Genomic DNA, 12,243 nt, shown 5'->3' with positions numbered 1-12,243 from the left:
GTGCCGCCCTGAGTAATAAAGAATATTTTGCATTGAATTATTAGCTTCAGGCAGGTCGAGGATAAGCAAATTTTTTTTTAAATTGAATTCAGAAAGACTTTGAATTGAATTTGAAAGAGACCCAATGACAAATGCAAGTATGATTACTCCTGGAAAACCGGAGTGTTCAGACCAGTGAGGGAAATAAGTCGCCTCAGTGAAAGAGCATGTGAAATTTCTATAGCCGCAAGTTTCTACAGATCTCTGTAGATTATTAATATGTAATTCTGCAATAATTAATGTTGTATGGTTCAGAGTAACACAGGAACGCGGTGAGAAGTAGTCAGCTTTGGGAAATGTTGCAATCTGCAATTACCTCCCAAATATCCTGAAGGAGGAACCCAGTAGCTGAAGGTTAGGCGGTAGAGAGAGAGAGATGCCCATGAGCTTAGCCCCTCTAGGGGAACACGTCCTTAATATGAACTCAGGCAATTCTCCAATCACTAGACAACAGATTCTGAAGGCGGACCTGGCGTCCTTTTGAAAGAGAAATGACCATACATAGATGAACAGCTGGCACTGTCTCTCCCTGAGTGACGATCGGAAGTTTTTCAAATCACAGGAAGGGTGTTGGTTACTTCGCGTGTCTGCAGCAGAAAGTTGAGTCCATAGCTCGGGCTCGGTGAGATTCACCCCCACTCCACCCCCCAGGAAACCAGGCAAGGTTCGCTACAGCAGTTTGCTGTTGGTGTGTGTTATTCCTGTTTACAATCGTGTCTTGAGCATTGCATGTTGTGTTATATTTTTCACAGAATGGCGACTCCGACTGAAGAGATTGTAAAAACGGTTGACTCCAGGATAGCTGTGGGAATCGAGATCACAAACAACAGCAAGCACTTTGACTTAACTGCAGCAGCGTGAGTATGGCGAGCTCGGTAATCCTGCACTGAAACAGGGTTCAAGCCTGCTTCCTGATCTAAATGTGTTGTTCATTGAGTTAGGCATGCCCAGCCACACCCACCACAACTCCCCGTGTGAAATGTAATGGTCTGATCAATAATACTTGGTAATATCCTTTGCAAGTTACACCCCACGTTTGCCTTCGAAATTCCACACACTTCCTGAAGTTCCTCAGAGATTTGGTGTTTGAAAGTGTATCTAGATCACCTAGCTCCTGTAAGGTGTTGGTGAGTACCAACTCCCGCAGATTGTTCGATAAGGTGTGTAGTTGTTCAGTTCAGTTCAGTTGTGTGTATGAGAATTTTTGGATTTTAAGAACGTCAACAGGACTTTGTGTGAAGCTCAGGAGGAAATAGCGGGGCCCTTTGCAGAAATTTTTGTATCATCTATAACTACAGACAAGGTGCTGGATGACTGGAGAGTGGCTAGTGTGGTGCTTTCCCTTGAGAAAGACTGTAAGGAGAAGCCAGGGAGTTTCGTGGTGGTGGTGTTGGTGTGGGATAGGGTGGGGGAAGTAAGTTGTTGGAAGTGATTCTGAAAGGTACTATTTATATGTATTTGGAGAGGCAAGGAATGATTAGAGGTAGTGAGCATAATTGTATATGAGGTAAATTGTGTCACACACAATTGAGTTTTTTGAGAAGGAATCAAAAAGATTGATGAGGGCATCGTCTACTTGGATTTTGTTTACTTGGGCTTCAGTAAAGCCTTTGACGAGGTTCCACATGGTAGACTAATTAGTAAAGTTAGATCACGTGAGATTCAGGGTGAGCTGGCCAATTGGATCCAAAATTGCCTTAATGACAAAGAGTGAAGATGGAGAGTAAATGTTTTTCAGACTGGAGGCTTGTGTGCAGTGGTGTTCCACAGGGATCGGTGCTGGGTCCACTTCTGTTTACCATTTATATAAATGATTTAGATGAGAATATAGAAGGCATGGTTTGTAAATTTGTAGGTGACACCAAGATTGGTGGTTATCTAAGATTACAAAAGAGATCTTGATCAACTGGGTCAATGGGCAGATGACAGATGGAATTTAACTTGGATAAATTTCATTTTGGTAACATAAACAAGGACAGGACTTATACAGGACCTTAGGTAGTGTTGTAGAACAGAGAGACCCAGGGGTTCAGGTATGTAATTCTTTGAAATTTGCATGACATATGGATAGGGTAGTTAAGAAGGTATTTAGCATACTTGCCTTCATTGTTCAGACCTCTGAGTATAGGAGTTGGACACTGTTGAGGTTGTACAGGATATTGGTGAGGCCTCTTCTGGAGTATTGTGTCCAGTTCCAGTCTCTCCGTTATAGGAAGGAAGGTATTAAACTGGAGAAAGTTCATTTGATATTTGCCAGGATGTTCCAGTATTGGAAGGTTTAAGTTATAAAGAGAGGCTGGATAGACTGGGACGTTTTTTAGTGGAACACAGGAAGTTGAGAAGTGACCTTACACAGGTTTATAGGATCATGAGGGGTATGGATAAGGTAAATGGTAGATCTCTTTTCCTTAGGGTGGAGGATTTCAAGACGATGGGGCATATTTTTAAAGTGAGAGTAGAAAGATTGATTGAATACATGATGAGTAATTTTTTTTATACAGGGAGTACTTGCATGTGGAATGAACGTCCATAGGAAGTGATGAATGCAGTTACATGTTACAATGTTTAAAAAACATTTGGATAAGGACATGAATAAGAAATGTTTGGAGGGATAAATGCCAAATGCAGCAGATGGGACTGGTTCAGTTTTGGATTATGGTCAGCACAGACTGGTTGGACTGAAGGGTCTGTTTTCATGCTGTATGACTCTATGACTCTTACATTTGGCCTTGGTGTGGGTAGCCCAGTGACGAAACATCTTATCTTTAAAATGACTGGAAGATCTTTACCACCGATTTTATAATGAAAGAATTACTCTATGATTCTTTCGGCTTGTCAGTTATTTTGTCTTCTTTCAATTTGCCTGTGAAGTTATCTCCATTTCCGTGTTAACTGTTTCAAAATATGTATCTGTTACATCACATTGGTTAGTGGAAGAAACAAAAAAAAACTGAAAGAACATGGATGGCTCAGTGGTTAGCATTGCTGCCTCACAGCGCCAGGGACCCGAGTTCAATTCCACCATCTGGTGACTGTCCATGTGGAGTTTGCACACTCTCCTATTGTTTGCGTGGGTTTCCTTCTGGGTACTCCAGTTTCCTCCCACAGTCCAAAGATGTGCAGGTTAGGTGGATTCGCCATGCTAAATTGCCCCATAGTGTTCAATGATGTGTAAGTTAGATGTATTAGTCAGGGGAAATGTAGAGTAATAGGGTAGGGGAATGTGTCAGGGTTGGTTACTCTTCAGAGGGTCAATGTGGACTTGTTGGGCCTAATGGCCTGTTTCCACACTGTAGGGATTCTATGAACTTTATGAACTATGGGAGCTGGAAATCAGAAACAAAAAACAGAAATTGCTGGGGAAACTCAGCAGGTCTGGAAGCACCTGTGGAGACAAATCAAAGTTAACGTTTCGGGTCCAGTGACCCTTCTTTAAAACTGATGGTAGCGAGGAAAATGGTATATATGCTGAAGATGAGATTGCAGGGAGTAGGGAGGAGTGAACATTAGGTGGAGATTGAGCCCAAAGAGAGAGGAAAAAGTTTGACAAAGGATGGGTAAAGGTCAGCCTGGGAGAATGAGTAGCTGCTAGTGGGGATTATTATTAGCTGACAATGGGTTATGTGTGGTAGCAGTCCATGTGATGATGAGGTCTGGTGTGTGAGGGTTGGGGTAAGGACATGGGAGAAGGTGTTCAAGCTCGAACATTGTTGAATTCAGTATTGAACCCTGAAGGCTGCTGAGTGCCCAAATGGAAAATGAAGTGCTGTTCTTCCAACTTACACTGAGCTTTGCTGGAATACTGCAGCAGTCCTGAAATGGGGATATTGGCCAGGGAACAGGCTGGTGTGTTGACTTGGCAGGCAACTGGAAGCTCAGGGTCTTTTTCGCAGACAGCACGTAGGTGGTCTGTGAAGCGATCACTCAGTCCATGCTTCATTTCCCTAATGTAGAGGAGACCATATTGTGGACAGTGAAAATAGTAGACTTAGACCCCCACCCCACTCTATCTTCTGCATAAATACCAACCCAGCTAGCATTAGTTGTGAAGAAGGGTTACTGGACTCTAAACATTATTCTCCTTTCTCTCCACAGATGCTGCCAGAGATGCTGAGTTTCTGCAGCAATGTGTTTTGGTTTGTGGAAGGATGGGTGTGAGGGCTGTGCCTCATAAGGGGTAGTGAGAAGGTGGTGGGTGTGCTATCGCTGCAAAAAGGTTATTTTGTCCTTGATTTTTTTTTCTTGAAATAAACAGTCTAGGTTTAAGAAGCTTTTGGGTTTTTTATTTTAAAAAAACAGTTTAACAATGGAAAGGGAGTGACCAGTTCTCCTAGTTCAGGCTTTCAAGTTTATTTTTAGCTGTTGCAGTCACGAGGTGTGTGAGTCCAGGGGAGTTGCAAGCTTCAGTAAAGAATTCCTCTGACTTTCTCTGAAATCTCTCTCTGGATGTTGCTCCCTCCTACCTGTAAGAATCTGTGTTTGAATTTACCATTTTTGCAAGGGCTGTGTTTATGGGATGTTACTGTATTGGAAGAGTTAATTAGTAATAGTTTTTGTATCAGGTCGGTTAAGATTTCCAATAGTCAAGTTTTTCTAAATTCCACTTTCTTTTGTTTGTGTTTCAACTGTAGTGTTTAAATCAATTCTGTTTTGCTTAAAGCCGAATGGTTTGACCAGCTGCATCACACCTGGAATATCCACTTCACATCTGCCTTTAAAATAAAAAAATGTCAGGGTGTAGGCTACCTTCTTAAACTATTTTGAGGGGGGTGGGGGGGGCGGGGTCTGACCTGGTCCATTACAGGGGCAACAGCTGGGGTGGCCAGTGGGATGTTGTTGAGGGCATGGCATAATAAGAATGTGCAACAGCTCCCATGCACTTGGGGTTCAGAGGCTGGGGTCATCTGCAGGTCCACTTTCTGCAGCTTGGTATGCATCAATGTGCTGTGGGCATGAGGAGGGTCATTGGGAGAAGTTAATGGGTGTTTGGTGGGACAAGGGCTAACATGGCTGGGTTAGCTGGACATGAGTTTAAAAAAAACAGAAATGATTGGAGAAACACAGCAACAATGTAGAGAGAAGAACCGAGTTAATGTTGAAAACCCAATGTGACTTCTTCAAAACTGAAAAGGGCTGAAAAATTATGGTTTTTATGCTGTTGTCAGAAGGGTAGGTAGAAGGAGCGAGTGAAATAGCTGGTGAGGTGCCCAGAGCAAAATATAAGGCCAATGCTGATGGTAGTAGAGGAGGAATTGAGATGGACAATAGGTGTTAATGGTAGGTATGAATAGTAGAAAATAGGTTTCCTTTACTGAGAGGAAACTCAGGAAGAAAGGGTAAAGGAAGGAGAAGTCATCAAAATAGAGGACCGTGTTCCTCCTCTGAAGTGGTTGGACTCCATGTTGAGTGCTGAAGGCTTCTGGCTTTAAGAGGTGCTTTTTGCCCTGGATATGTTATGAAGAGAGATTTTAAGGCAGAGATGGGCGCAGTCCATCAGAAGCAGGAAACAACTTGAGAGGCCTTGGGTTTTTTTTAATTTTGGAACAATAGAAGCAGCCTGAATGGGTGTGGTCAAACTCCCACAGAAATAGGATTTTTAATTTTAGTTTTCAGCAGTTGTTGGGGTCTTAAGGAAATTGAAGCTTTTTTCTTTCTCTCTCGGTTACAGCCAAAAGCTGGCTGCTCTCTTCCTGTTACTGGATTTGCAAGTGAGACAATGTGTTTTATAAATTTGGCTTTTGGCATAAGGGGGTGTGTTTATGGGATGTTGCTATTTTGGAACAGTTAATTAGTAATAATTACAATATCTATTATGTTTTCTGGTAAAGTTGTTATCCCAATTCCTTCTTTCTCTTTTGCTGTATTTTAACTATAGTGAATGAAGCATGTTTTGTTTTAAATCTGATAGTTGACCAATCAAATTGCATCTGGAAGGCAACACCTTATGTTTACCTTTAAAATAAGAAAAGGTGAGGGTCTAAACTATCTTCTGAATTTTTTGAGGGGATTTGGTCTGGTCCATAACAAAGCAGTAGAATGTCTGAGGGGAAAATGAAGTGCTATTCAATCCAGCTTGTGTTGGGCTTCACTGGAATGCTCCCACAGGCTGACAGGTTAAATGTTCTCAAGGAAATAAAAAGGTTTATTGAAATGGCAGGCAGCTGTAAGATTGAGTTATTCCTTCAGACAGTGCTGGGGTGTTCTTCAAAGTAGTCACCCAGTCTGTGTATGATCTCACCAATGGAGAGGAGATCACATGTATTGACTAGATTGAAAGAAGTACAAGTGCAACATTGCTTCACCTGGAAGGTGTCTTTGAGGTATTGGAGGAAGGAGGAGATATAAGGACAAATGTTACACCTACAGTTGCATGGAGAGATGATTGGAAATGTGAAGACGGAGGAGAAGACTAGAATGTTATGAAGGATACTGGCCCCACAGAATGGTGACAGTGCAGGGGAGATGGGGGCAATGTGTTTGTTGGTGACAGCCTGCTGAAGATGATGGAAATGGCAGCGTATGATCCTTCAAATACAGAGGCTGGCCAATGGAAAATGAGGACAAGGGAGGAGGGGAAGGAGTGAGGGTAGAAGTGCAGGCAATGAGTCAGACACAGCTGAGGGGTCCTGCCAACAATGGACATGACGGGGAAAACCCTCCTTTGAGAAAAAATGCAGACATGTTGGAGGCATCCTGGTGGAAGGTGGCACAATAGGAGCAATTGTGATGTAACTGGGAGATATAAGAGGGCCTGTACAGGAAGCAGAGTGTTGGCAATGTTCAGTATAATTATTTATTCTGTTGTGTGGATCTCCATGAGGCTTATGCAGCTATGTAGCTTAGGGACAATGTTGGGTGTGAACAAATGTCATCACACTGAGAATCGGTGAGTTGGGAGTTGATATTGGTGGACAACTGATCCCCAGAAATGGAAACACAGAAGCCAGGGAAGGAAAGGGAAGAATTAGAGATGTGTCAGGTGAGGCTGAGAAAAAGGTAGAAATTGGAAGCAAAATTTATCAAATTTCCAAATTCTGGAAAAGAGAAATGAAATTGTGACAATGTAATTAATTTGCTGCAGAAGACTTGAGGGAGGAATTTGAGAAGTAGAAAGTGCAGATGCTGGAGATCAGAGTCGAGAGTGCTGGGAAAGCACAGCAGGTCAGGCAGCATCCGAGGAGCAGGAAAATCAACCTTTCGGGCATTAGTCCTTCATCAGGACTTTGAGAAGGATAGGAACATACCCTACCAAGGCACAGCTAGGACCCATATGAGTACTCGTTGCCACAAATTTGACTTGGAGAAACTTAGCTACGCTAAAGAAGAAGTGGTTTGAAATGAGACCGAGCTCACCAGATGAAGGAGTGTGGTGGTGGATGGGGATGGTTCAGGCCTCCGTTCAAGGAATAAGGGGAGAGTCTTCAGACCATCCTGATGGAGGTGGTTGTGTTGAGGATTACACAGTAATGAGGAGGAAGCTGTGAACAGAAAACTGGAGATTGCGGAACCGACATTAAATGTCCGAAGAATCACAAATGTAAGTGTGAAGCCAAGGCTTCTGAAAGCCTTCCCCACACCAGGCTAAACCAACTGGCTGTCATTGTTGAGTTTATCCTTACAACCTTTTTTAAACAAGAGTGTGATATTTGATGGAGTATATTAGTTCAGTACCCTAGCCATACCCATTACTTCTGTGTAAATCTCTTTCTTGAAACTGACTTGAGCCAATCCCTTCTTCTATCAGTCTTTTACTATTTCTGTACTTAGAGAATACTTCAAGACTGACTTTTTAAACTGCCATTCTCTTCTCCTACTTTCCCTTTTGTTTTCAAATCCTGAGGTGAGGTTTGAATACATATCCCCCTCATTCAGAAAGACCTTACTGAAGAGCACTACAGTTCAACTAATTGTGTTCTTGCCCTTTGTTTACAGATGCACAACTGCCAATAAGATTGAGCAGGAGCTGAGATCCTGCCTGTTTTTACCTTCGCTGAATGTTACCTTCTGCGAAACTATACTTTCACTAACTGCTGCCTTGGATTGTAAACCTTGAATCATAAAGTTATAACAGCAAAGAAAGAGGCTCTTTGGTCCACCCAGTAATGAAGCATCTAGCCACTCTAATCCCATTTCCCAGCACTTCGTCTGAAACCTTGTACGCTATGGAATCTCAAGTGCTGATCTAAAAACCTGTTAATGTTGTGTTGGTTCCCACGACTTCCACCTTTTTAAGCAGTGAGTTCCATCTACCCACCACTATCTGAGTGAATGTCTTTTGCCCCAATTCCCTTTCAACCTTACAGTCCTCACTTTAAAACTATGTCCCCTGGTAATTGACCCCTCTGCTAAGGAGAAAGGTTTCTCCCTATCCAGCCTATCTGTGTCTCTGTGCAATATAAAAGATCATGTTGTTTTTGTTTTCTTTAAGAAACACCACATAACAAAAGTTTTATCATCTTTTAACATTGAGCTGTGATATTTATACATATGCAATATCCCATTTTACAGGACATTTGCTGAATGTGGTGTTGTACAAAGTCCCCCACCTCCGATCATAGCGAAGGAGAAAAAAGGAACGTGTGTGTTCACCAAAACCCCATTCTCACTCTATGGCAGTGTTGGAGTCCTCAGCTACTCCTTTGGTGACCAGCAGTTCTCCCTTCTGTTCTCCAACCCACTTGACTGCATCAAGTATGACAGCGAGTTTGCTCTGTACATTCCTGATACAAAAACTATGACTGATCAGAAATTGTACAGTAAGATGTATACACAACTGCATGAATCCAGTTCCTTCACTAAAACTGCTATTGGAAGAGGGAATGCGGCACTGCAACTGGTCAAAGATGGAATGGAGGTTTCAGGCACAATGTCAAATGTGCATCACAAAGCTATCATTAAGTTGGAGGTTCGAGATCACTTCTCTTCTCCATACAAGCCGAATAATTAAAATTCTCTTTGCTGGGAAAGTGTCTCAAAATTCCATCACTCACTGGAATTTCTCAATTGTTTAATTTTCTAGTGCTGTCAGATCATACCAAAATTATTAAATAATCATAGGTCTTTAATGCCTTATTATACAGAATAACGGTGTAGTAATTTGATTCATATCCAATTTTTGTAAGGATCTTGTCCATTCATAGGACCATTATTTTTACTTCGAAGACGTCTTACTCCTTTTTACATATCACTGTTAGAAGATGACACATTTGACTGATCTCCTGTCATTACACACACCATCCTGACTTGGATGACTACAGAGGAACTGTGATTATTCAAACGAGATGGGTGGGCACTATTTTGTTCGGATAATCGATTATTCAGATAATCGATTTTACCCTAAACAAGGGAAGCCATACTGATCTAACACTGTGCTCTGCTGGAGAATTTGTTTAAATCTATAATTTTAATGCCATTCAAACAAACTAATCTTTGCATTCTGCAAAATACAAGTTAAACAGAAGGGCTAAACCGTTACCATCACATAAAAACTTTAAATGAAATCCCAGCATTAAACAAGGTTCTGAACAGCTTCAACGATTGCAAGAGCATTTGTCAGTTTCTGGGAACTCAGTGTCGCGATAGAAGGACAGAAGCACTGCCTCGCACATGCATTTACATTTTTGGCCATTTTTTCATGAACGGCCCGGTAATGTGATGGGAATATCCTGTGCTGTAAAACATTTACTTTTGCAAAGAGCTGTGTAACCAACTCTTACCTAAAAAAAAAATCCAGTCGCTGATACTTGAGGTGTATGTGTTTAGAGTCATAGAGATGTACAGCATGGAAATAGACCCTTCGGTCCAACCTGTCCATGCCGACCAGATATCCCAACCCAATCTAGTCCCACCTGCCAGCACTCGGCCCATATCCCTCCAAACCCTTCCTATTCATGTACCCATCCAAGTGCCTCTTAAATATTGCAATTGTACCAATTGTTTCTTTGTTTTTGTCAGCATTTTCACATGTCCTTCAGTCCAGGTAAATCGAATATACTTACCTCTTTGATGTAACGTTTTTGCGGGACCTTGAAATCTTCTTCAGATACTTGATATTTGAATAATGGAGGTTCCTTTGTATATCTTTTTCTATCACTGTCGCTGTGTCAAATTCCTACAGCTCCCTTCCCAATAGCACTCTGAGTGTCTGTACAGCCCAAAGACTGCAGCACTTTAAGAAGGCAATTCACCACAACCACCATCTCCTTCAGGGCAATTAGGGATGAGCTATAACTGCAGACCTGGCCAGTGACACCCACATCCCATTAAAAGAAAATCTTGCTCATTGCCTCAAATGTGTAACCTGCGATAGAGGTATCCTTCTCTTCTATAATCTAAAGACTTTTGTAACCTAAGCCTGGTATAAAAAATCCACTCATATTGAAAGTAAATGGGGATGTATTTGTAACTTTGGTAATATTCTAATTAACATTTTAAAAATGAGCTGCTTGTAATACCTGCCCTGACACAGTCTCTGACACTCAGCTGACATGTTAACTAGATCATAACAGAGAAGGAGAACAAGAGTCAAACTTGCATAATATTCCAACCCAAAGACAGAATGTGAAAAAACTGGACACCAAGACTGAGGAAGACATATGACAATGGTCATTTTCTAACTTTGCATTTTCAACAGGGACCTTTGCTGACTTGAACTGCATTTGAAACACGTGATCATGTTATACGCAGTTTCCTGACCAGAAGGGATTCCTCCATTTCCTATAAACAGATCATGTAGATTAAACCTCCCATCTGGACTGCACTTGATGGCTCAGAGGTCACTTATTAAAAGCAACTTATGAGGCAGTATCTCCAGCATGGAACCTTGTCAGACATGAGCACTAGCTGCAGTATTGTGATTTTAGTTTTCCCACCCTTACTCTGAACTAAATATGTATTTTATTTACATATTAAAGTATTTATCAGCTTAAAATGGGAAATTATAGAAGTTGAACACTAACTTTGAAGAATTTGGTGCATGTTAATGATTGTTAGACAGTGAATGAGATGAAGGAATGAATGAAAGATAAAAATGTGGAATTTAAAGCTTGAGGATTGCATCTTTTTAATAAAAATGAACGACTTCCTTCTTTTTAATTTAAAAAAAATGTAAACCCTAAAAGATAAAATACTTTTCCTCTGTCTGTCTCTGTTCTTTTCATTTGAGAAGACAAAGTAAATTAGCTTGCATTTGGCTTTACTAACATTGGTGCCTGATTGTTATACATATTTACCATTCATTCTATTTTTTAGACATAACACAGTTAAACTCCTATGAAATAGAAAACTTGTATCTCATTGTTTGAGCATCATTAATCACTGTATTTTTGTTAAAGAGAAAATGTTAAATGTCAGGAATAAAAGAATGATTCAAAGATAGGTAAGTGGAGTCCTAAACCCTTATCCTATTTTTTAAAAAAACTTAACCTTGAAGTACTAACCTTGTTGTACATTTGACATACTACCAATATTTTAGCTTGCAATAAGAACATTTGTAATCAGTGTTGTATGTTTTCATGATTATTAACAAGACATTAAACGCTATTTACTATTGTGTTCATCCTGTTGTTTTGCTGACTTATTACTGTAGACCTGGCACTGTTTTCCTTGGAAAAGTGAAGATTAAAGATTTGATGGCAGTATTCAAAATCACCAGAGTTTGAAAACACTCCAATTCTCTCACAAGATTCTGTTGTAATGTTACCACATTTCATCCAACCACGTGGAAGGGAGAGTGTTCTTCAGTTAGACTGAGACACAATCTCCCAGATTCTATTACAAAGATTCTATTATTTCTTTCTTATCATAACCGATAACATTGATCTAAGGCCCCAGTCACCAACGGTTCTTTTTTGGCAGTTGTCCATTTGTAACCTTGCATGCCTTGTTCATATATCAAATGCATGATCATTGGCCAATCGCATCGTGAATTCACTTGGTTGAATTGCACTGGCTAGTTGCAGCTTTGCCATATATACCTTAGATATTTACTGACATCATCAGTTTTAACTGGCCTGTGGGCCCCAGTTCCTTAGGGATCAACTCAACGCTGCTCCATTTTACCAGATAAACCTAGAACTAACAAGTTCTAAACCGAAACCAAAACGTTAACTCTGTTTTCTTTCCACAGATGCTGCCAGACTTGCTGATTTGTCCCAGCAATTTCTGTTTTGGGTCCATATTCATGTATTTCCTGCCTGTTCATGT

The 12,243-nt window shown here is 40.9% G+C and overlaps 1 protein-coding gene across 2 annotated transcripts; it reads left to right on the top strand.

Moving 5' to 3' along the window:
* The first annotated feature begins 381 nt into the window (after positions 1–381).
* LOC132828434 (DELTA-thalatoxin-Avl1a-like) lies at positions 382–11,596 on the top strand. 2 transcript variants are annotated; one of them, XM_060845560.1, is made up of 3 exons: positions 382–698; positions 792–896; positions 8,548–11,596. In XM_060845560.1, the coding sequence occupies exons 2-3, from the start codon at positions 793–795 to the stop codon at positions 8,984–8,986; spliced, it is 543 nt and encodes a 180-aa protein (XP_060701543.1). In that variant the 5' UTR covers positions 382–698; position 792; the 3' UTR covers positions 8,987–11,596. The 2 variants fall into 2 exon arrangements, with proteins under 2 accessions (XP_060701543.1, XP_060701542.1); XM_060845559.1 differs by having other exon boundaries at positions 383–703.
* The last annotated feature ends 647 nt before the right edge of the window (positions 11,597–12,243 follow it).

The sequence above is a fragment of the Hemiscyllium ocellatum genome, chromosome 26 (genome assembly GCF_020745735.1).
Source record: "Hemiscyllium ocellatum isolate sHemOce1 chromosome 26, sHemOce1.pat.X.cur, whole genome shotgun sequence".
NCBI classification, from domain to species: domain Eukaryota; kingdom Metazoa; phylum Chordata; class Chondrichthyes; order Orectolobiformes; family Hemiscylliidae; genus Hemiscyllium; species Hemiscyllium ocellatum.
The sequence above is the reverse complement of the archived record's forward strand: the minus strand, read 5'-3'. Positions and strand labels throughout refer to the sequence as shown.

What these genes read in the sequence shown, in the direction of transcription:
- LOC132828434 (XM_060845560.1), top strand. Translation starts at nt 793, where the DNA reads ATGGCGACTCCGACTGAAGAGATTGTAAAAACGGTTGACTCCAGGATA. An exon ending in TTTGACTTAACTGCAGCAGC is followed by an intron (nt 897 to 8,547) that starts GTGAGTATGGCG and finishes CCCATTTTACAG; the next exon opens with GACATTTGCTGAATGTGGTG.